This window comes from Boleophthalmus pectinirostris, unplaced genomic scaffold (assembly GCF_026225935.1).
Source record: "Boleophthalmus pectinirostris isolate CB_2022bp ecotype Guang Dong unplaced genomic scaffold, ASM2622593v1 HiC_scaffold_20, whole genome shotgun sequence".
Taxonomy (NCBI): Eukaryota; Metazoa; Chordata; class Actinopteri; order Gobiiformes; family Gobiidae; genus Boleophthalmus; species Boleophthalmus pectinirostris.
The window spans coordinates 13468696-13495106 of record NW_026571153.1 but is presented as its reverse complement, the minus strand read 5'-3'; the positions used below and the strand labels follow the sequence as shown (position 1 = coordinate 13495106).

At 37.4% G+C, this 26411-nt stretch overlaps 1 protein-coding gene across 1 annotated transcript in view; it reads left to right on the top strand.

Annotated features, from left to right (window-relative positions):
- The window catches only part of LOC110159331 (adhesion G protein-coupled receptor L3-like), a 400279-nt gene that overhangs the window by 317131 nt on the left and 56737 nt on the right, over positions 1-26411 (top strand). Inside the window, exons 12-14 of the mRNA XM_055156115.1 lie at positions 4533-4655; positions 7210-7415; positions 13900-14076. Coding sequence (XP_055012090.1) covers positions 4533-4655; positions 7210-7415; positions 13900-14076 — 506 coding nt within the window. The remainder of the gene's footprint in view (positions 1-4532; positions 4656-7209; positions 7416-13899; positions 14077-26411) is intronic.

The window sequence follows — 26411 nt, the reverse complement described above, 5'->3', positions numbered from 1 at the left end:
TTTAAACTGCTTGTAGCTAAAATCTGTTCAGCTTACATGTCCCATCATGCACCAGGGGACTGTGGGCTTGAACATGTGACTTACACCTATTACTGTAAATCTGCACTGTGATAGCCATCTTGAGTTTGCCCTGATGAAGGCCATTGGCGTGATTTTTAACTGATCTGCCATGTGGTGTTAAAGTCTTTTAATTATTTTGTACTTTCTGAGTGTCTCAGCTTTTTCAGCTCTTTATTTGAGACTGGTCCCTACACTGAAATAGCCTGATTCATCCATTGGTTTCACTTCTGACTATACAGCATTAGAATTTGTTTGCTGGACGGTAGGCGGATACTTTTTTTATTATAACCAATCACTGCTATTTGGTCTTGATGTATTATTGCGACAGAACGCTTAGTGGTGTCTAAGTAATTGCTGCATATTGCCGGAACGACAACAAACAAGGCAGAGGGTGAACATGTCTGTCAACGATCATTGTCATTTTTGTGAGATGAACTTGTGAATTAAAGGTGCGTTAAAAAATGTGAAGTTTGTATTTGGCAAAGGAAGTCTAATGGAGGATAGTGTATACAGTCTGCTGTCGCAGCTCGGGTGGGTTCAGCTCTTCGCCGGTGCGCTGTCTACAACTCTCGAGGTTCTAGCAAACCGTCTAGTGTATTCTGATTCCTGGCCTAGTCACTGGAGAGAAATGAAATTAAGCGGAAGTACTAGGTCACGCCAGCCTCGCTAACACTGAAGAGCACCAAAAGGACAATTTTACACAATCTCTACACATCCAAGCAGCACTGCCCCCTAAAGTTTTGAAAAATTTTCTAACAAGCTCGAACCATGGCAAATTTTAAAGGTTTGTACCATTATGTTGTTTTATTTTTATTGTATGGCCACTATAATGCAAGTGGTGATAATAATATGGCTGTTTAGTGCACTTGACAACAAATCCATAGTGCTCCTCTTTCTATTCCACTTTCCGCCTCTAGCCGATAATAAGACCCTTCACTTTCAAAGAAGCTCGACATTTCCTCCACCATTGTGTCTGTGTTTGTGTTTACACGTCACACCATCTTGCCTTTGTCTGCTTGTGAGTGCGCTCCACTCACTCTCTCCACTCGCGGCGTGATAATCTTACCAAAAGATTTCTGCCGATTAGCGTGTTATTTAAACCCCGGCTTTGAAGGTAGCGCCTTTGGGTCCAACATCTACCACGGCATCAAAGAAATTCCCCAAAGCCCGTCATAAGCTCTTTTACACAACCGCGTGGGGGGAAAACAGAAAGAAGAAAAACGCTTCCTCTATTGAGAACCGTGGATCTAGGGAATCGCCAGCTACCATGTCGGGAATTGCATAGGTTACGTTTACATGACAACAACAAATCTAAAATTCCTGTGGTTTCATATTGAGCTGGAGGATGCGTCGGAATTCTATAGTGGAATTTGCTGTTTAACCATCAGATTGCAGATTTGTTGACCTAGTTTGTGGTTAGTAATTACCCTTTAAGGTTTGTGGACCCAACCCATAACAGCCTTTTATTTTGGATATTTCTTTCCAAAACAGTAAATGTCCCATCACTATAGTTACACCATCAAATTGTAGAAGCTGAATGCAACCTATTGTATCGCCAGCACCCCATGGCCTTTTGGAAATGGCGGAACTGCAGCATCTCAAACAAAGGAGGCTGGAGTGAAAGCGTGGCTGGCTATGAGAGCAGATACAAAACAGGATTAGCTGTTCACTTGGGCTAACCTTTATCAAAGTGTGAGGTGTCATACGCAGCTGACATCAGATCATCAGCTGAATGCCTTATGGGGCTTAATGAAGGCTGCACTTTCTCGCACCTGATGCCACAGCTTCAAGATGGAATTTCTGTCTGACAATGAGCAGTTAGGGGGTAGATAATGCCATGCTGAAACTAATTAAAGCTACCGGTATGTACTTTGTTTAATACTTGATTAAGTGATGCTTGTTTCTGTTTGTTAAAGGACCCATATTGCCCTATTTTCTGATTTATGTTATAAAGTTGTTTCCTCAATAAAGGCTTTGTTTATACGATGGCGGTATGAATAGAAGATGCAAAAGTGGCATTGCGTCTTTACTTTTTATTCCGCGTTTAGATGAGTGTCTTCAGAAGGAAATCTGCGTGCATAAAGTAACGCTAAAAGTGTGTGGAATTCGAATTGGGTATGCATGCCAGGCAGCTAGGTGATGTATGTGACGTAAACACGTACGGAATGTGAGCAGATCTGACCAGAGTTTTGCATCTTGAGCAGTGTAGACAGAAACTCTACAGTGAAGCATATTCAACTTTTCCACTCTAGAGGGTAGTTTCAGATTTTTGCATTTTTAAGCCCCTAAAACGCTGTCACCATCTAAACTAAAGGCACTTCCGATAAAATATGTTGTTGTTTTTACCCACAAGCGTTCTCGTGTCAACAGGCCCAAAAACATACTCTGAGTTGTATTTTGTTTCATTCACACGTTTAACACACAAATCCTGCATTTTTAGTCTGAGTTCTTTTCTCAAACAGAAAACACTGTTCCACCTTGTGTTATCATGCAGTAATAGAAAGTGCTCCTGTGTTTTTTAAACTGGACACATTTACAGAATTAGCTGAATAATTTCAGCTCTACTGAACTAAAATTTGGAAAAATTAGGAATTTGTGCAAATATGATTGGAAGTGTCAGCAGATAAGGTCCGTGTCATTTCAAATATCCAAGAAGTCATGAACAAAAGAATTTATCACATTTAATTCCTACTTCATAATGAACAAGTCATTTGTTAAAGGACCCATATGATTTCAGCCCTGGAATTTCCAATCTGTACTAAACAAAACTTAAAAAGGTAAATTGAAAACTACTGTTTCATGACATCAGAAGGTGGAACATAGCATTTTGAGTTTTGGAAATGTAGACAGACTAATAACCCAAGATTATTCAAACATGTGAATGAAACAAAACACAACTCCAAGTATGTTTTGGATGAGGTGGTAACATTCTAACATGGCTTAAAGTTACATTGAACTAAAGGTAAAAGGTCGATGTTAACTTGAAACCAACCACTTCATGACATCACAATGTGGAACAGAGCATTTTGAGCTTTGAAGATGTAAACAGCCTAATAATGTAGGATTACCTAAACAACACCAGGTATGTTTTTAATGAGTTAACAACATTATAGCACGACTCACAAGAATCCATTTTGTGTAATATCGGACCTTTAAATAAACCTTTCAGAAATCTGTTCCCGTTTTTAGAAAGGGGCTTGTAATGCCTTAATTGAAGCAATGCCAATGATTTTTCTTTTGATCTGATACCAAATACATTTTCATAAGCATTGCGGTATTGGACATTTTTAGGTTCCTGTTATAGGAGCTGTTTTCACTCTTGGGGATTCTAAAGATATATTTTGTTTCTGAATTGTTAATTGCTATGGCGCCAGGCCCAGTTTCTCATCATTCTGAAACCCATAGATACAAATCCCTTTTCCATTTATTCTGTTCTAAAAGATATAAAAAAGGATGTAACTGTTTTTGTTTTTGACATTTTCACTCAGAATAGTTGACCTGAAACATAATAATAATCATTATACAACACAAAGCTTTGCAGGTTAGAGAGTTCAATAAAAAAAAGCTCCAAAATGGAACCTAGTCATTTAAATACATTACACTTCTGAAGCTGTGAATGCAAACACAGCATGTCCACTATCCCTTTCCGTCTATATCTTCCTTGGAGACGATGACATTTTCCCATCTATTGCCACCAACGAATCCGTGGAAAGCTCCGTAATGCTTTTGGAGTTAACATGACATTTAGTGATGCCTCGAATCCATTCAAGTCACGGCTACTTGAGATTAGAGCTGCTTTATTAAACTGAATGGTATCTTATCCTAATAACTCTGATACAATGAGCTTTATTTCTGCCAGGCTTCTCTATCTGCAGCTAATATTCCTTCTACTTTATGACCAGAGTCTGTGAACCATAAGTTTCCTTGAGGCACAACATTGGGTTATTGAACTATGATAAAAGCAATGTCCGTCTTGTTATTCTCTCAAAGCATTTCAAAAGAAAATGTCCCTGAAGTTTATATATTTATTTTACTTAAAACTACATTATGTAACTTTGTATCTCCATGATGATCTATTTTTTATTAGTTTATATTGCTGAAAAATACCTTGAAAGAACACGAACACGCATACTTGCTGTGAACCTGCTTGTCTCCATGAACATAGTTTACCTCAATGTCATACTGTGGAATATTTAAAGCAATGCAATAACATCACCAAGAAGAAACTCGCGGGTGGTGGATCCTGTACTGTAAAAGTTACAGAGGGAACGCTTAAGCATTTTGGATTGTATGGCATTGAATCTACATCTCGAGGAATTGCAATGTTTATCCCCACTTTTCAAATACCATGAAGTACATTGGCTCCATTTGACTTCAGGATTGTATTTGCTAAAGCATATTTCTATGTACTCGGGTATAATAACCAAACATATTGATTAAAAAATGTTTGTGCTTTCTTTGTGTGTGTGCAGAGCTTGAAGTTGCGAGGATGAGCACAGATGGGAATTTGCCTGATCTGAAGTTTCCACAGACTGGAGGACAAGGCAACTCCATCCACCTCTCAGCCAACACACTCAAGCAACATGGAAGAAATGGTGAGAAGCCTTTGACTCAAATAATCTTTTTAAGTTTTGTGCATTTTTGCAGCAGAGGAATTCCACAAGGGCCAGGTACTGGATCTGTTCTTTTTAAGCCCTATGAATCTTTAAAATTATTTCCTCTTATTCTTATTTCTTATTTACTTGTAATGGGGCAGCACAAATTAATGAATAGTTAAAATGTAAATATGTAAAGATTATAGACAGTGTGGCAAATTTCCATCTTCAGTCCCTCGGCAGGTTGATGAAGAAGTTGCCGATTCAATACATACATACGATACATACACCACGATACGATATATATCTCGATACAGCGCACTTTCGATTCAATATGATTCAAACTGATTCAATACGGTTCAGTAAAAAACATATCATAAATCATGGCTGTTAAACTACTTCTAGTGCAAAGTTAATATGAAACACAAACATTTTAATCATCAAAACAGTACAAATGTCAAATAAACAAGCAACAAAACTGTACCGCTGTAACAAAATAATTTATTAAAATATACCAAAAAATACAATATATTGATACAGCATCCATTGATATTGATATTGTATGATCACATGAAACGATACGATATATTGATATTTCGATATTTTTGCGCACTCCTATACAGGACGGAGAGAAGTACAGCAACAATCACACAAAAGCACAGTACATAACACCAGCACACTGCATACAGTACATACAATACAATTCAAAGTCAAGAGTTAAAGAGTTAAACCAACAACCCCTCAATATAAAAAAATATATATATATTTTCTTGAACATGGTGACATATTTGACCATTGAACCACTGTTTTAAAGCTTTAGAATTCATTTGCAACAATCTGTTATTATTGGGATTGGGTTTGGGAAATTGGGATTGTCACACATATTATTTTCAGCAAGGCTATTATCAAGCCAGTGTAGATTTTAGCTAATTGCTAAAATGATCAAATCAACAAAACTCACTAAATTCATTTCCAAGTATTATGATACTATATAGTGATAAATACATATATAATACCAGTACTGTATAGCAATATTGACCCTTGACCTTTTGAGTACTTTTTTATCATGCTTTGGACATTTTGCAAGTTTTTTGACGTTCGATTCCAAGCTCTGTATTGTGTCAATTGCGCTCCTCTTTCCACCATCTCATATTCAAGACATGTTCATATTTACCTACTATGATATACCATTCAGTTTACTTCACGCTTTCTTTCTCAAAATAACAGTGGTTTTTAGGCATGAATCCCCCTATATTACCATATTTATAGCCTCTCATTACCTACAGTATAAAACCTTGGTTGGTATAAAACTGCATAAAATAGCACTTTGATCTTTTCTTCAGTCAATGAACACAAAAGCGTCCAGAGAAATATATTCATGTGCTGTTGTCCTAACTGTAAACGAGGCAGTTAAGACACAATACATGGCTATATTCAGAAGGCCATTTTTACACTTTATTACTAGCTCATGCAAATCAGAATGAACTCCCGCAGCGCCCAGTGCCTCTCCGCTGGATGACTAACTCCGTGTCCAGCCGAGCCCAGGCCGGTCATTATACAGGGCCAGGAGATATTTCCACCGTCATCCACTACTGTAGCACCGCGATTGTTTTCTTTTCATCTGAGTGAGTGATCTCGGTCGCAGTGGGAGGGAACTTTCTTTTATATGTGTGCTCAAAAGTGAGACGGCAGGAGGTTAGAACTGTGTGAATGTGAAGAGAAAAAGAAATAATTCACAAGAAAAGCCCGGCCCTTTGTCAGATACAGCGCAGGACTGATATCTGCATTTGCCGGTGAAATTCAAATGGTTGTTTATTTAAGCTTTATGAGTGTCTTGGCAGCCTTGACATCGACTGGTTCTGGTTAAAAGGAAAAACGATGATTTAAAAAAAAGTCAAACAGATTTCAAGGTTTGGTAAGTTTAGCAAGAAAAATATCTTTTACTTATTTTGCAGCCTGTATTATGCTTTTATGTAATTGGAAGCAATGGAGTACAACAAGAACTTTTTCTTGGCTCATTCTTGTTTTCATATTGATAGTTAAAGGTGCACTCACACCTTTTTTTTTTTTTTTTTTTCATATATCAGCTGCTTGTTTCTATGGAAATGCCATTCCTTTGCCTGGAATGTTCCACAGTATGATATTAAACAGCTCTACCTTACATTTATTAAATTACAGTGGGATTACGGATCAAAACTCACTCTCTCCACAGATCTGACCTGTAACTTGGTCTGGTTTGGTCTCCGTGAAGATAGAAAGATTTAATGGTTTACTGTGGAACTTTCCAGACAAAGCAATAACATCCCCACTGAGAAAAGAATTTGACAAACCACTAGAAAAGTTACACAATGCACCTTTGATGGAAATTACAAAATGTCGATTATATACATATTTAAACTGTATATGCATCCTCGTTCACTATATTAAAACATTTTCAAATAGTGCAATTATTAGTAGTACTGGATGTATTATGGTAAGATAGACTATTGAGTTTCATTGAACATATCGGGCGCTTGATGAGTTTTGACTTAGCACAAGTTTGTTTGTTTTGCAGGTGAGATCCGCATCGCCTTTGTCTTGTACAAACACATAGGAGGCTACTTGTCAACGGAGAACGCTAGCATGAAGCTGGGCAACGACGCAATGGCTACCAACTACTCAGTCATCGTCAACTCTCCAGTCATCACAGCAGCCATCAACAAGGACTCCAACAAAGTGTACCTCTCCGATCCAGTTATTTTCACCATCAGACATCTACAGGTACAACCCATTACGCATTTACAGGAATATATCTAAGTAATTTTTTTACTTAGTGGCAGTCATAAAAGCAACAAGTGGAAGGATAAATAAATCAGTATATGATAAATAAACAGCACTGTACTATGCTATTATACTACTTTTTACTTTTTTACTAGGTCTTCCCTGTAGGAAAATATTGGGCATTGGTAAGAAAATTTTGACTGTGCCAGGTATCCAAGTATCTTATTAGGTAGCAATCTGATACATTTTCTAACATTTAACCATTTTTACTTCTAGCTTTAACATCCACAAAGCTATTAGGTAAAATAATAGGTAAATATCTTAACATACTGTTGCTATCTTATCTGCTAGAGGGTGACCGATATGGGTTTTGTTTAGAATACAGAGAAATCAATGGCTGATGACCAGAGGTGGTGCTACCATTAGGCAAAAGTTGGCGGCTGCCTAGGGCCCCCAAATCTGAAGGGACCCCCAAACAGTTGTTCTCAGTGCCACTAATGGTCGAGGCCTCAGAGCAATTTGATTTTTTCTCAATATGACATTAAATGAGAGTAGTTTACTAGTAGGCGACCTAACTAATAAGACAAGTTTCCAGTCCACCATAATTCAAATAAATAGAACAAAGTCTCAAGAACAATGAGGAAAAACCGACAAAATATAACAGTGCATTATAGTGAGGGCCCCAAACTCAAGTTCGCCTGGGGCCCCAAAATTGCTAACTCCACCACTGCTGATGACTTCTGATGATATTTTTGGGCAGATATGTAGGGCCTGATGATTTTCCCCAAATTATCTCATTTGAATTTATTGCAACCTTGTATAGTTAAACTTTAGTTCTATCTTTGTACGATAGTGTTCAAATCAAGCAACATGGGTCACACAAAATATCAGCCACTGTTTGAGAATTAAGGCCATTATTCTCAAAAGTGCAATCAACAAGTGCAATTATATGTGGCAATGATAGGCCACATTTATTGCCCAGTTACTTGGTCGCCAGTGACTAGATACATACATTATTGCACATACTGCAGATTCAGGGTACTTTAGGGTACTTTACTGTTGTGCACTGTAACAAAGCCTTGCTGATTTAAACTGTGCTATTGTCCATATCCAATACATTTTTATTATTTATAGGATTTTCAATTATGCTCAATGTATTACACCTCAGTGCCCCTCTAGCCGTGCTGTTTACATACACCAAAGGGTCTTTTTCTTTTTTTCTCATATACTTCACTAGACCTCCTTGTTTCTTGTGTGAGTCTTGCCCTCAGCGATTATCATTGACGCTGGCCAAACCGCTGGAGAATTGCTGTGTGGTCTCTGGAGTACAAGCAACCTGGGAGGAAGAGACAGAAATAGAGCTCGCAGGGATATACAGGGGGTAAAAAGGACGGTAGCTCATAAGTGTCAAAATTAAACTGCGGGGAAATGTCAAAGGGGCAAGGGCAGCGCAGTTATTACAGTGAGTCACCTTTTCTTAAGTGTAAATTGTGATTCTGGTTAGATATTATCATTTTTATCGTGGCTGTTTTATATTACTGCTACAACATTCAAAGCAGTTTGTTGAGACTCCGATAGTATCCATTTTGTTTTTATTCCTCAAATACACCTTGAACATTAATTCTCAGGGGCTTATATGAACACCACAATCTGATTCTAATCTGATTTATTTATTTAAATACGTGCAATTTTAATAGCCTTATAAAGCTAAAATCTGGCAGCCACTGTGAGCGGGGTCGCTTCTCCACAAATCTTACCTGTAACTTGGCATTACATGTTTGTCTCCATGGAGAAAATTGAGTTCAGTACTGTATTGTGGAACATTTTAAGCAAAGCAATAACATCTCTACGGAGACAAACAGGTGGCGTACCGTCTGCTGGAAATGTTTCATACTGTACTTTTAATCATAATATTTTTAGTTTAGTTTAGTTTTTTTTTAGTTTATTTATTTAATGAGACAGGGACAGTGCACAATATACATTAACCTTAACAGGAGAGATGCATTGTGCCAGGTTATAGCGCCAGTGTTAATTTCCACCTGTAGTCCCTGGGCAGGTTGATGTTATAGTTCATAATATCAAATATACAAAGAGAATGTCTTTATAATGTCCAGAGCATCATAATTCACTGTGCAATTTACAGTGCAATTTACAGTACAAGTCAAGCTTCAGTTAAAGGGTCCATATTACATTATTTTCTGATGGTACAATGTTGTAGCCAGGCTGGCACCACCTAGTGCTTTCGCTCAATTTCATTTCTCTTCAGCAACAAGGTCAGGAATAAGAATACATTAGACTGTTTGCAAGAACCCCCGGAAGTGCAAGTTTGGGCACCAGCCAATCAGCAAAGAGCCATACATTCAGTGTTGTCAGTGATTCCCGAGATTGAGGATTTAAAGCCGGAACAAAGAGAATGTTTGGTGAATTTTATCAAGGGGAAAGACTTTATTGCCCTTCTTCCTATGGGATTTGAGAAAAGCTTAATATACTAGTTAGCCCCTTTAGCAGCAGTTGGTTAAATGATAAAAAGCACCCACCTACAGTCAAGCGAACAGATTCTAACACGCGAGGTCAGACGGTTTCTACGAAGTGAAACCAGCTGATGAATAACAATAATGTTGTTTCCTCATAAAAAACATACCTGGAGTTGTGTTTTGTTTCGTTTACATGTTTAACACCCAAATTCTGCATATTATGTTCTATTCTCAAACAGAAAACTATCTGAACACACTAATAATTTACTACTAATAAAGGATTACTCAGACATGTGTGAATGAAACAAAACACATATCCAGGTATGTTTTTAGGAGGGAACAACATTTTAACTTAAAGCTCACAAGTGTTAATTTTTCATAATATAGGACCTTTAAACTATATTGGATGTGAAATTGACATTTTGGTGCATTCGCTGCAGCAAATTAAAGTCTCCTCTCTCTGGTAAAGCAATAACCAATCAGAGGTGGTCTTAAAAGAAACTCTAATTAAAGGATCTCTGAGCTCCCAGCATGGTAGCTGCAGGCGAGTCTGGTTTATGGATACTGAAGGAATATATCCGTTTAATTTGAGTTTTATTGGAGCATAATGCCTATTATTCCTTGAAACCACGAGCATAATATTTGGATTAAATGCAGGTTTAATATGTAGAGAGGGAGGAAAATGAAATGTCTCAAAATGACAGCCATTCAAGACAATTTAAAAGGGGTATTTTATGCAGCGCAGTTACGGGATGTTGTTTAATATACTGAAGGAGACTCATTTTGATTTTAGTTTAAGTTCACATAAGGAGAAATGACAACACAGCATTTTAGTATGTCTCTTGTTGTCTATCCATGGGAATGATGCAGAATTAGGATGGTTGCCATAGCAATTAATAATTTACAAGATTTTTTGAATGGGAAAAAGTCCCCCCCAAAATGAAAACTGCAGATAACAGGAAGCTGAAACCCACAAAGAGGTGGCAGATGTTTTGTTTTGTAATATCTCTATTATCTCTACTATCTCTGTCATTACTGAGGGGAAGTATCCACGTGAAATAGCCTTGTGTAAATTCATACAAAAGTTTTAAATTAAGTGGAAAATTTGTTATTAAGTATATTTATTATATTTATTATATATTCAAATTGCACTAAACTCGCATACACAAAAAACTAAATTGTGAATAGAAGTATTACAAATAATTTTTAAAAAGAACCAAAAATATAATTATTTTCCTTTTCAGAAAACACTTTTTTTTTAAATGACATTTCTCTCTCACAAATTCTCTTTCACTGTAAAGGTCTTTTTCCCAGCCTCTGTTTAATCTTTTCTATTTAACCATTTGGTTTTGGATCATTGTCCCTCGGCCGAAGATGACGCAGTCCCAAAGTTATTGTTACACTTCCCCGCCTCGCCTCTTAATGGTCCCAATTAAAGCCATTAATGTTACTGGGGTCATCCCATCTCCTCACCGTGGCATTTTTTACAGTACGTTTGTCGTGTGAAGGGTGAACCCACTCAGCTGCAAATTTACATTCACAGAAGATGAACCTTATTAGACTAATTACCTTGCACAAAGTGTGAAACAGAGGCAACTGCAGCTCTTTTACTGTTTATTGCAAAGGCGGGCGCTCTTAACCTTGGGATGATGTGAGCTGCAAGGGCAAAAGAAGATGGCGACTGGTACCTCAATGTTCCAAACTATGGCATTATCCTGCATTTATTCAGTTACAGGAGTTTTTATTCTAGAAAAGTACTTTGAAAAACATGCATTCTTGTTGTGAGTGGAGTTTTTGATGTGGTTACAGCGCTGTTATCTTATCAAAAACATACCTGGAGTTGTGTTTTGTTTCACACACGATTGAGTAATCCTTTATTATTAGTCTCCAACCTCAAAATGCTCCATTCCACCTTGTGATGTCATGAAACCATCGTTTTCCAGTTAAGAGCTACTTTTTATTTTTTGTTCAGTAGAGATTGGCAATTCTAGGGCTGAAATGATCCAAATGATTCTGGAGAAAGTGTATAGAGTTTAAAACACAGTGGAGCACTTCCTGTATTACCACACAACATCACAAGTTGGAACAAAGTGTTTTCTATTTGAGAGAAAAACTCGCAAGGTTTGTGTGTTAAACATGTGTGAACAAAACTCCAGGTATATTTTTGATGAGAAAACAGTATAACATAGAATAGAAAACGGCATAATATGGATACTTTAATGCAAAGCAAAAGTCGTAACAACAAATTTACATTTCCAGAGGATGAACCCTATTAGACTAATTACCTTGCACAAAGTGTAAAACGGAGGCTACTGCAGCTCTTTTATTGTTTATAGTAAGGAGGGGGGGCTCTTAACCTTGGGATGATGGGAGCTACAAAGGCAAAAGAAGATAGCGACTAGTACCTCCCTTTTTGTTTTTCAAGCCACAAAGTAATTGGGCTCGAGAGGAATGGCGTTTGATGTATCTATTTATCAGCAGTTATGTGTCACCGCGCTGGGTCCGTTGTGTGCGGGTGCCTTAAATAAAAATGGCGAGAGAACTAGCGGGGAGGAGACAGAGGTAGCGCACATTAAAGCTAAGGCAGGCCATTGTCAAACAGTGGAAGTTAAAGACCAAGGTCACCAAAGTGTTTGAAAAGTAGCATGGGGTGGCTCGGGCTGCATAAATGAAGCCACCTGCGAGCATGCATACAGAACTGGAGTCATGTGTAGAATGTAATGACTTTGCTGACATTGAGTTAGTTTGTCTGTTGGAAGTCATCAAGTTTTGTTTAGTTCAAATGGTCAAATAAACTGTATTATGACATAAATATGTAATTAAAATACGTACTTATAAAATGGAAAACTACAAAAAGCCCTAATTACCATTTGTACTAACAGATGCTACTACTACTACTAATACTATCACAACAGTCTATTGCTAAATAATGGAGACCCAGTCAAGATTTTGCCTCCAATCTTAGCACTGCAAAGCGGGGTGTGGGGAAAAATTATATATGGCTACAATAAAACAGCTCCAGAGACCCATTTAGTCAAAAAAAATTAATGGAGCTGATGACAGAAAGGGCACGAGGATGTGAGGAAATCCAGCATTAGGGCCGCAGACAGCGTAAGAAAACACACTTTAGGACAGAACTGTAAACGGTCTCATGTGAATGAGAAGCTTTTCTACAGATCCAGATCAAACCAAACTATAGAACAATACTAAGTTGTTACAGGAAGTGGGCGCGGGGCTGTGTTATGCTGTGGGAGGGTATCCGGACGGCAAGCGATCGTCCTGCACAGCACACGAACATGTTAGGAATGTTAAGCATTTTTCATCCTTATATATTTCCAAATAAAAGAAGCTTTGAGCATGTTACATGTTGTTTTTCAGTGGACTAGTTTGATATTTATTTTGACTATTCTGGCAATTTACTGATCGTGCCACACCACGCCCTCAGTCTGCTCCACTCCACCTGATATTCAGGCACAGCACACCTCTTGTTTAGATCTCCACACCCCTATACACACCTCAGATACAAGGGTAAAACACAAGCTGTGGTATCATTTCTGCATAATTTACATTTGTTTGAAAAGTACTCTTGTACTTGACAGCACATGGCATTAAAGGTGGACTTTGTAACTTTTCTAGTCAGAGAGTCCTCCACCTGCTTGTATTCATGGAAATACCATTGTATTTCCAGGAATTTCTTAATATGAACTCACTTGTTTTTAGCTTGGTCTGTTGTCGTCACCTGCTTGTTTCTAGAGACTGACAAATTTAATGCCATACTGGGGAGCATTCCAAGCAAATATTTCCATGGAGACAAGCAGGTGGTGAACTCTTAACCTGAAAAGTTACATAGTAAACCTGTAAATATATTTATTTTGTTGCGAATTTGTCCAACCAGTCTATTTTTATATACATTAGTTTATCCTATATTTGGAAATGGTTCAAATTGTTCATTATCCCAGTTTACTTTAATATTGTTTCTCTTTTTTTTTCCTTGTCTGTCATCTTTACAGCAATCAGAGGAGAACTTCAACCCCAACTGTTCTTTCTGGAGTTACTCTAAGAAAACTATGACTGGATACTGGTCTACGCAGGACTGCAGATTACTGGGGACCAATCGGACACACACCACCTGCTCGTGCACACATCTCACCAACTTCGCTGTTCTGATGGCTCATGTTGACGTGAAGGTATGTCTGAAACTTTGTGACTGAAAACTTGTGTAAAATGTGTCAGTCTTTCTCACCTTAGGCAACCGTCTAAAGTTGTTTTGAAAGAGTTATGAGTCATAATCATAGTTCAGTGGAAGTTTAAGATTGTCAGACCTCACAGGGCTACACTTTAAAGTCTATTGTGGAAGTAAATGGAGTGGACACCAGACAGTGCAAGTATTTGAACTTTTCTAGTATTACTGTATACTTTTACTATTGTTTGACATGCAGGAACAGAACATTACATTGACATTATGCATTGCCTGTACGGTATAGATATATAGTAATCCATATATAGAATAACATATATTGGATTCATCCTTTAGTTGAAAATGGACTCTTTGTTCGTCACATTTTGTAATAGTTAACCAATTATTGTATTAACATTTCTACGCATTGCAGCAGAAACAAGAAAGTATTGTGTGAATTAGCAGCAGAAATGAGAAAATACTGAGTAACTGGACAGTTCAGTCTGCTTCTTCACTTAAAATATTTACTAGTACTTCTCTTTAAAGCTGCTTTTCCCTGAGATCCTAATAATTTGGAGAGCTTTTGCCAGCCTCTTTCTAGTCAATTAGTCAATGCACAGGGCCTGTCTTCAGTCAACCCTAGTTTCCTGCAAGATATTAAGTTGCATCCAACATCAAATGGTTAACAAAAGAATGAACAATCTTTGAACATAGAAATAATGCATTTGGTACTTTTAACTATTGAACATTTTTGCATATTTATTAGGTAATTGAATTAGGTGATACAATAACCTTTCATAGGTCAAGCAACTATGTATTAAGCCTCAACCAACTTGCAACTTTCCATCTCCTTTCTGCATTAACTTAAAACAGATTTTTAATTAGAATTCACTATAATGGTTATGGATTTATTTCTGTTTGAGAAAAAACATAAAATAGAAATTGGCTGAGAACATGTTACAAATGGTGCTATTGAAGGCTCAGAGAAGTTGGTCCTTCGGATGGTGACAGACGGCTTCATTATTTCTGTAGAAGTTTGAGGAGCTTAGTGCTGACTGCGCCGACCACTTCTCCCTATCTGCTGTGGCATCTGTCTCTGGATAGCCTCAATACAACGAGAGGGAGGGAAATCACTCCAACACGTCTCACTTGGCCCCGCTCCACAAAACCACTAAGTTCCTCTATTGGACATTCTCAATACAGTCTGTTGAAAGCACGCAACAGTCGCATTTTTGAATCGCTTTGGATTGACAAAATGAAAGATTTTTTCTTTTTTTTTTTTTTTTTTTTGGCTTAGGGAAAATTGTTGCTTAGAACTGGCTGTGTGACTTGTAGGCCTGCTGAGATGTTGGAAAGGAGCTGGGTTCACAATGGGTAGCAGATAATGCCAGCCTTCATCCAATTGAGTAAAAAGGAGCGTTTTGTCAAGCTAGTTCTTTAAGTTTGAGCTTGATGCAGTTTTTGTCTGGTGAAAGCTGTAGACAGCATTAACTACTCTTATGTAGTCTAGCCTATGCTAAGTGGTGCGACGAAAACTTGAAGTAGTGACTAGGGGTGTGCATGGCCTTGAGTCTGATGATACACAATTCAATATATCACAATATTGCGATTTATCAATAATTGCCTCTAATAATACAATCAACTTCATCAAGTATATTTAAAAATGTTAAATCATCAGAACAGTGAATGTAATGAATTATTTTTAAAAAGCGTTTCAAATTCATTTTGAATCGATTCGAGAATTGTGCAATGAAGTATCACAATATATCACAGAATCAATTTTTTTCTTACACCCCTAGTAGTGACTACGATACAAACATTTTCAAACTCTATTCTAATACTAAAGAATAGACTCGACACTCAATACTGATTCCAAAACCATCATGATAATAAAAACAACTCTTTAGGCATGGTCTTTTTGGTAGTAGTGTAGTAGTTGTAGTAGTAGTGTAGTAGTTGTAGTAGTTGTAGTTGTTGTAGTTGTAGTAGTTGTAGTTGTAGTAGTTGTAGTAGTAGTGTAAGTATGTAGTATGTTGTAGTAGGAGTAGGAGTATGTAGTAGTAGGAATAGGAATAGGAATAGGAGTAGGAGTATGTAGTAGTAGGAGTATGTAGTAGTAGGAGTAGGAGTATGTAGTAGTGGTAGTAGTGGTAGTAGTAGTAGTTGTAGTATGTAGTAGTAGTAGTAGTAGTAGTAGTAGTATGGAGTAGGAGTAGTAGTAGTATGTAGTAGTAGTAGTAGTAGTAGGAGTATGTAGGAGTAGTAGTAGTAGTAGTAGTAGTAGTAGTAGTAGTAGTAGTAGTGCTTTCTTTTGTATTGCCATGTGGCCTGATGTCTGTGTAATCCTGCAGGTAGACTCCGTAGTGGTCCATGTATAGAGGTGTTAGACGTGTTCTGATACACTTCAAGTTTATTCTATTCAGGAAAGGTTCATTTGAATGTGACTTTGTAGCGTTAGATGTAGGAAATGTACTGAATAGTGAAAGTAACCAACGTAGGTACTGATTCACTTGTGATAAAAGAACTCTGAATCAAATGTATGGAATAAATGAATAAATGTATAGGCAAAACCCACCATCTTTGCTCTGATTATATAAATTGTTCAAAGAGATACTTTAAGTAAAACCATAAACAAAAGAACAGAAAAAACATGAGCTGCTGGGTTACTCCTGGTACGTACATTAAACTCTACTAGTAGTGCTATATCAATTATATAACTCTATAATTTGCTCTTAAATTAGTGTTTAACATGTTCAGATTTTGTTGTTTAATTGGTTTATCATTAGGCTAACTAAAAATTGTATGTGTGACCTCAACCTCTAATTTGATTGTATAGGGTCCTTTATGACAATATTATACCCACAGACTATATATATAAATGGACATAGCTAACATACTAGTTGCCATGTTCCAAATAGGAGGTCTTCATGGGGGTGCTTTTAGCTCCAGCAACTCTGGCTCCAGTTGTCTTTACATTGGAAAACTGTCACCCCTTAACCTGCTAGAATCATGAGCCTCATTTGCCTGGAGCTGGACACGATGAGTAGCCTGATTCATCGGCCAGTTTCACTTCGTGGAAACCGTCTGACCTGAATTTGTTCGCTCGATGGTATACGGGTTCTTTTTTAATTTAACCAATCGCTGCTATTTGGTCACAATGTACGTAATGCACCGCTAACAGAGCTAACTGGTATATTAAACTTTTCCCATTATTCTGTAGGAAGAAGGGCAATTTCGTCTTTTTCCTTGATAAAATTCACCAAACATTCTCTTTGTTCTGGCTTTAAATCCTCGATCTCGGGAATCATTGCCCGCACGGAATGTCTTGCTTGTCTACATCCATCTCGACCACTTTGTTTACTCTTGTGCTGTACCCCAAAAGGATCCAGACAGGCGCCTGAGTTTGACATCAATTACTTCACAGCTCTTCGCTGATTGGCCGGTGTGCGGTCGACAACTTCCGGGGTTCTTGCAAACAGTCTAGTGTATTCTGATTCCTGACCTAGTTGCTGGAGAGAACTGAAATTGAACCGAGGCACTAGGTTGCGCCGCCTGACTACCTTTAATTTAGAAGTTCTAATGATGGCAAGCAGTTTTGTGTGCATGATCTCTAGCATTTTGTATATTTTGTTTGTTTGTTTGTTTTGTTTGTTGTGTTCATCTATTACCTTACCGTTTTGGAGAAGCAATAGGCCTTTTACTTCCATTCAGATTTGCAGTTGCCTACCTCCTAGATCTATCTTTTCATATTGGACATTATTAAAAGACTATTTGAATGTGGAGAATCCTTTTCATTTGACAGCCCCTTTTCTTTCTATATGAGAAAACGGTGAATGGAGGCGAAAAGTCACAGAAGGAAGAAGAAATATAAATCGACCATTTTGTGTCTCCATGGCAACAGGACATACCTCCACTCCAGTCTGCATTGTTAATACTCATTACCCTGACTCCAACAGATTGTATGATTCAAACCTGGTATATATCTTGGTGGCAGTGGCAAAAAATACAAACATGAAATCAAATAAAACACAACTTATAGATTTTTAGATTTTAGATTTTTTTTTTTTTTCATTGGAGAAATAAGGTAGACAACAAAGCAAATATTTTATCCTATTATAGTTTGCTCCAGCTCTATACATCTGTCAGAAGCCAGCTGTGATTTTTTTATTCAATGCAAAACCAAAAATTATATATACATAAATTAGAGTTGATGACATATATTTATATTTATACATATATTTGTATATTTTCAGAGATGCTTTCGTATTTTAGATGCCATTATACATAGGCCTGGTTAGTCTGTGCTATTTGCTGCAGTTACTACGCTACTATTATTATTGTGGACTAGTGTATGTTCACAAAAGTTTTAAGTTAAAAAAAATCTGTAATTACAGTGTCATCATCTTTAAAATTTTACCTTAAAATCATCTCGCAACCCCGACTTTGGGATCCACATGAGAGGGCTTTAGATTGGGGCATTTGCGAGTAAAAACCACAAAATATTTTATTGGAAGTGCCTTTCATTTAGACAGTGACTGCGTTTTTGGGGCTTAAAAACGCAAAAATCTGAAGCCACCCTCCAGAGTGGAAAAGTTGAATATGCTCCGTCGTAGCGTTTACGTCTACACTGGCCAAGACGCAAAACTCTGGTCAGATCTGCTCGTGTCGGGTACGTCACATACATACAATACACAGAAGCAAACATGTCGCCTGGCATGCATACCCAGTCGAATTTCACACACTTTTGCATCACCGTATCGACACAGATTTCCTCCCAAAACGCTCGTCTAAACACGGAATAAAAAGCGAAGGCAGTACGCCACTTTTGCGTCTTCTGTTCAAACTATCATCATGTAAACGTAGCCTTAGATTGTATTTTCAGCCTTTAGGGGTCATTAGATGAGGCCATTATATAACAGTGTATAAGTGTAAAACTGTTTTGTATATGATGTATATGATCAATAGTGCCCAAATGTACTGCTTTCATGCCCGCTCTGTTTATTCTACAAACAAACCACGTTGTTAATGTTGATAATTATTGAGTTGATAGGTGATTCTGCCCACATACATACGCACATACTCCTGCTGTTTGAAATCCTTTGAAGACAAATATGGTGCACGCAATGCTGTTACCAAGTCAGAACAGAGGAAAAACTCCAAACACACGTCTCAATGGGAGTAATTATTTTTGATTCTGTCTCTGAATGATTTGCGATCTGCATATTGTAGATACTAAATGTGCACTATGTAACTTTTTGGTTGGGAGTCCATCACATGTTTGTGTCTGTAGAGATGCCATTGCTCTGCCTGGAATGTTCCACAGTGTGACATTAAACAGCTTTACCTTATATTTATTAAATTACAGGTGGTTTTATAGCTCAAAAAACTCTCCACAGATCTCGCCTGTAACTTGGTTTGGTCTCCATGAGGATAGAAATGTTTAATACCACACTGTGAAACATTTTAGACAAATAATAGCATCTTTTTTTAACTAATATTTTTGACTAATAAATGTCTGAAAATCTATCTTTGAGTTTAAAATGAAGTCAACAAATGCAGTTCAGGTGGTGCGATTGAAAGTTTAACAAGGTCACTGGAAGTCACACATCTCCCATTCCAGATTTTAGTTTTCTAATTTTTGCACTAAAAACGAAAAGGGGCTCGGGACTGCAGTTGCCTTTGGCCGCATAAACAAATTAAAACTGGCAATCAGCAGCTGTGACTGAAAGATTATTGGTCTGTTTTGTATTACAATGATTACAAATCGTGCTATCATGGAGACTGGGTGCACTTTGATGTGACTTTGCTAAAAAGAAGATGGATAATTTTGACCTCGGGATGTCCCATTGCTAAACCACAGGGCATCTGGTGATTAAGTGAGCTTAGACAGTATTGAAGTCAAATGCATTTCGCTCAGCTATTGAAAGGCCAGCATTGGATCTTGTCATCATTTTGAAAAATGGACTTTCCGAATGTGATCGTCTGACCCTTGTGTATTGATTGGAAAGCTGTGCCAAAGCCTTATGTTGTCATTTTCAATCAAGGGCAAGATATTGGTAAATAAGGTTAATACAGATTATTATGATTTAACATTTGACTGCACAAACACAAAAATAATTGTTGCCTTCTTGAACGACATAACACAATGAAAGCTCAAGAGTTATTCAAGAAACTGTAATCTTTGTAATCCCATGTGCGTTAGAAACCACTTTTCAAAGCGTGACCTCTTTGTTGAAGCCAGAATCCTGTGCTGGCACACTACTTAAGTCCACTATTTCATCAGTGGTAGTTCAAAGTGTATTTTTCCACATCCCTGAATGGCCTGTGCTCATTTGACCTCCTGAGACTCCTTATTGAGCCATTTCCCTTTATTTAAGCCCCCCATTTGCCAAGATCGCCGGAGGGCAGTTGGATTGAGAAAGAAATCGTTTTAAATATGGCTAAAGGACAAGTACAAGTTCACGAAATATAGTCCTTCTGTTGCTTCTGTCTTGTGGCCATTATTTAGTCAGTGGATGTGGTCGAGACAGGCCCCAGAGATACATTAAACTACTCTGAAGAGCCGTTATTCCCAGTAGGCTCGTAGTATGTGTAAATCTGCATTCCCCCACTAGTTGATGGTGGTGATATTTGGCTATCATTTATCATAGTCTTCCAAGAACATCTCTCGCGTTGACATTATCGTGGAGAAAAATGTGAAACGAAAGGACAGTCAAGGTTGCTTTGGCATGGTATTGTCTATTTATATGTTTAAAGCATGTACATTAACTGCTATGGCAACTAACAACCAATGTGTGATGAAGTTATCATATGGTCATGAGAGATGCTTCTGCTGTAGGTTTAAACAGTTTGAGTAAAAAAAAAAAAAAAAATCTAATATTTTTTGGACAAAAAATGCAAATGAGATAAAATCTTGGGTTTTGGATTTTGTTTAAAGTTTGTTTTTTTGACAAAGAATTGACAAAAAGAATGAAATTATGAACTGAAAAATGAATACAGGAATCATGGCAAAAACAAAAATTCAATTTGTTAACTGGACAAAAGTTTATTTGGTCGAATATGTTTCACAGCTCAAATACACGAATACAGTAATCACATTTCAGAACATGTTTGTACAGATCTAAACTACATGGTTAGCAGTTTTTAGACTTAGACTGTGACAAACTTTATTGATCCACAAGGGACATTATTTGGATACACAGTTGCTCACACGTCACAATATATTATAATAAAGAATGGCAATATAATTGGTCATAATAAATTCAAAATAAGAAACACATATAGTAAGATAATGGTGTAAAATAAGGCATAATTATACAAATGTATTAGTTTATGTACAAGTAAAAATAAAATATAGAAAAAAATAGTAGGGTTGTTCCAATACTCATACTGATATCGGCAAAAGCTCTGATACTGCACATTTTTTCAGGTATTGTATCAGTATCTGCGAGTACTCAGACCAAATTAATGATCCGATACTGCTCTGTATTTTCCACAACTGAGGACATGTAGATGCAAGCGTGGCCACTCTTTACCTCTGGTAGAAAGTAACAAATTAGAAATGTATAAAATCAGCACTACTTATGGTCAAAATCATTATATATTTGACTCTTAACATTTAGTTCTCAAAATCTAATTTATTCTTCTTGATTTTCTTTAGAGAGTCTTTTAATAGATGTATTTATTACTCAAAAAAAAATTTAGTAGTCTTAGGCTACTTCTTAACATTATGTGGTATCGGACTGGTATTGGTATCGACGAGTACAACTAAGGCCAAGTATCTGGATCGGATCCCCCAAAAAAGGTATCGGAACAACACTAACATATAGTAATACAAAATATATTTCAGCTCTATGCAAGAGATGGATGTTTTTATAAAGGGCAACACATTTTGTTTGTGGAATTATAAAAACTTGCTAATTGTGTTCATTCAAATTACAGTTTCCATTTGATTGTGATTAATCTCGCAGCCCTGTCTACTGAATGGTTGAATGTTGTCTTTTTTTCATTTGGACAGGGCTACCTCCCCCAGACCTTTAAAAATGTGACGAATTTGCTGGCAGTTCTGATTCATACGCTTCCCGTGCTCCCCTTATCACCATGCACTTCATAAATCCTATAGTGTAGCATAGGTGATCCTCCAGTAAGGGCCACTATCCACCCTCCCTGCCCTCTCCACCGGCTGTATTTCATGACTCAAAGGCCAGTGCTGTTCGGAGGCGTAGAAGGGAGATTTATGCATTTTAATTGGATTGGCTGTGCGGGCCCCATGCTGAGAGCGCTTCTTTGAGGTACGGAGGGGTTGGCGTCATGATTTTACATGCGCCACTTTAAACCTGTCTCCGGAGAGGCAGTTCAAGAGGTGTAAGGCTGAGATTCTATTCATGCTAATCAAGGACCTATACATGATCTTACAGCTAAAATAACATGTGATCTTACTAATAATAGATTTGATTTATGTGCTGTGTGGGCTGTTAAATAGAAGCCTGCATGATAGATCGCAAAGTATCCATAGTGCAATGCTGATTGACACAATCACTGATATCGCAATGTACTTAGTTTGGCTGGGTAACATTCAGAATTTGACGATACGATACATACCTCGATGCATAAGCCTAGATAAGATACATATCTCAATACAGTGAGTTTACGATTCGATACTGTTCAATAAATAAAGGCTAAATTATGGCTGTGATACTAAAAGTCTTTGTTAAACCACTTCTTGTGCAAAGTTAATATGAAACACATCTTTTTAATCATAAAAATAAACAGTGAAAATGTCAAATGTCGCATGAATGAGTTTTCTTCCTGTAAACAAACAACAAAACTGTAGCGTTGTAACAAAATAATTTAGTAAAATATACCAAAAAATACTCTTGGTAATGTATCGATACAGCAGCCCACGATATCGATACTGTATCATCACATTAAAGCGTGCGTCTCCAACTTTTTTCTCTGGTACAAAACGAAAATGCCAGAGAGCTACTGGTCATCAGAAATGATATAAGAGCCATGGCAAGCCTTAGATGAAGTACAGTTAGATGCCTATAAACATCAACTGTTTATTAGTGCACAAAGTTAGAAATCAAAATGATACATGTACATTGGTAAAAGGCATTTATTTAATCAGATTTAACTTATTCAGCACAATACGTGTATATCAAAAATTCCTTGGCGAGCTACTTGGAAGGGGGTGGAGAGCTACTGGTCGCTCCCGAGCTACAGGTTAGAGACCCCTGCATTAAAGGATCCGATATATCGATATTTCAATGTTTTTTATATTTTTGCACAACCCCAGTGCATAGTATATCACTTTTATGAATATCATCATATCAAAATGTTTTTCCGTACATAGTCAAAAAAATTGGCCTGTTTTTGCAAAGATTTTGTCTCTGTTAAGTTTTATTTAGACACTTGTGAATTAATGCATGTATTTTGTTTTGTTATTCCTGGAATTATTGAGTGAAAACAATCTTAAAATGTTGCAGTAATATTGATATTGCAGTTCTTAGCAGCAATATCAGTTAGTTAGTAGAAAATACGTTGCAAAGATGATTTTGACACGCTGACAGTGGACCATCTGTTTTGTGACTGTTGTTAAGATTTGAACTTGAAACATGGAAATGTCTTTTTTGAATAACTTTTTAATCCCTAATATTTACAGTTCTGAGATATCTAGGGATGTAATGATAAATCTCTCGGTACAATATTATCACGATACACATCTCATGATACGATATTTATTGCGATATTTTGAAGAGGCTAATATAACTGTAGATAGAACACTTTTCTGCTTTTAAAATACCTTGACAAGATTTTGGTGTGAATTATTTCGTCATAATCCCAAGAATTCAAGTTAAAAAACATATTTCTTTATGTTGTCTGCACTGAAACGAATCATGAGATATGTAGTTCTCTATGTTTATAAGTTGGTGTTACTGTAAAACCATGTATTTAAGAAAAGGGACTTGTGATTCAATGTATTGTGACAGCCCACGATATTATTGTGAGACTTTTGACGATACAATATCACAATATTTCAGTTATCGTTACATCCCTAGAGATATCACTTATAACTACACCTTAATTAGTCTTAATAAAGCACGAACAAAGACAGTGTGTATGAGGTAGTTTCATGGCCTGAAGGCTCCAGTGGCCAGACACCATAAAATATATTGTGCTCTGAGGCTCAAGATCGAGGGCAGAGCCAATCTCCTCAGGCATCCATCTGGAATGAAAAATATGTGTGTTTAAGAAATCAAAAAAAGAGAGAGAGAAAAGATTGGAAGACAAATGGAGTGCCTTGGCCTAAGTAACGTGACTGTAGTATGACTTGTCTACCCTTGCTACAGCCTGTGAATTTTCGAACAAATCAAGCGGGCGCAAGTTTGAGACCCCGACATGGATTTCTATCACGCTGGCCTGTCGGTTTGGGCCAAGGTGCAGACGCCGTGTAGATCACATCATTTGCCATTCTGCTTGGACAAACCCTGCGTAAAGAGAAGCTTTTTAAGGCCGACAAAGAACAAAGAAATCATTGAGGAGTAAAATCTATCACCTGCTCGGAGATACACCCCCTGCCCTATGGCTCTGAAGCTTTTTCTAGTTTCTCGCCCCTTTTCCTCGTTGGAAGATAGTGATGGATAGAGCACGTATCCAGCGGCACGGATCGCTAGCCCAGGAGACTCCCACAATGCAACGCTGCTATAGGGCCACCCACTGCATCAATACCAAAGCTAAGCAATGAATGGGAAGTAGCCACATTGCCAGGCAGGAGTCGTGAGCAGCTATTGCATCCTGTCTGCAGTAGTACAACTTAACTGAAAAAGTTGGGTGTGAATATAGAAACAATATCAAAATATGACTTTATTTATATAATGTTTAAATTATTCTTAGCATATGGTGTCCACAAATAACTTTCAGATTAAAATTATTATAAGAACATTTTACCAATACAGTAGTTTCCATTTGAAATCTGAGCATATCAATTTCTTTAGCAATAATATTTTAACTGGGATAGTTTGAACCACATAGAAATATCCAGAATTATTGTATTTGTAGTTAAAGTAGGACTAGATGGATCAGACCTGGGCATTGTACAGCTCCTGGGCCGCCTACAGCCCTTTGGTTGACTCTGATTGACCCATTTAAGCTAATTTGGAATAACAAAATAAACATATTTTACACCTCACACATGGACTAAAGCTGCATTGCTTTTATTTCAGAGGTGTTTTTTATTATTTATGTTTTTTGTTTTTTTTTGTGAGGTTGTTTCCAATTAGATGTGATTTGAATCTGATCTCCAGTGTGAACTTTAAACACCCCAAAATCCCGCATGTGCATTGAAGGACATGCTCAGTGTTCACGGAAGTCGCCTAAACGCTGGGCTTGTCTCCCAAAATACGGTCCAGTTCTTTGTAAAATGGACAGGTTACACGTCCAGGGCCGCTTTGTTTGTTTGAGACTTTAGCCTCCTTGTATTTGGCTCGCAGGCTCTTTATTTTTTGTTGACATTGGAGCCAGGACCGTCTGTATCCGCGCTCGGACATTTCTTTGACAATCATTTTAAAAAACGCCCAGTTCCGATAAGGCCCATTCAATTTGGCCTGAATACAGCGATCCCCCAAATACTAATAAACTTGCAAAACTCGCTTTCCCTCCATTGACTAGACTCCGAGCCTGACATGTAGGTCGGATGAAGTCGCATGTCAAAAGATCAGATATGTATCGGTTTTAGGAGCATATATCCAAGTGACCTGGGTCACATTTCAAAAAATCAGATCTGTGTCGTTCAGACTGTCATTAAAAAAAAAATTGCATTTGGGTCACTTAGTCATATACTCTTACCAGCTCACCAAAACAATGCTGTTTACTGCTTTTTGTAAAGAAATACAATTTATATTACGCAGAACTGAGTTAACCATTTTGTCTCCGCCCTCCACAATATTTTCTGTTTCTCATGTGGCCCCTTGAAAAAATAATTGCCCACCTGAGATAGATTTTGTGCTATTCATGTACAAACACATGTTCGCTAATTCATGGTGGACTGCCAAAATATCATCTGAATACCAACATGGGCGCAATACAAAAAAGTATGTATATTTGTTAGTATCTCCCATCATTAGTTGTAAGAACAAACAACAAAACCACTATAGTTTTTTTATATATATATATATATATATATCTTGACACTGCTACAACTTTCTTTTTTCTTTCTTTTTCACACACAATCCTTCTGTAACACAGTAAAATCTGTCCCATATATAAGATCTCTTGGCCATCAGACAAGAGAATCCAAAGGAGGTCCTCCCCAGACACCAAGAGCTCTGAGGCTGTTATTGCACC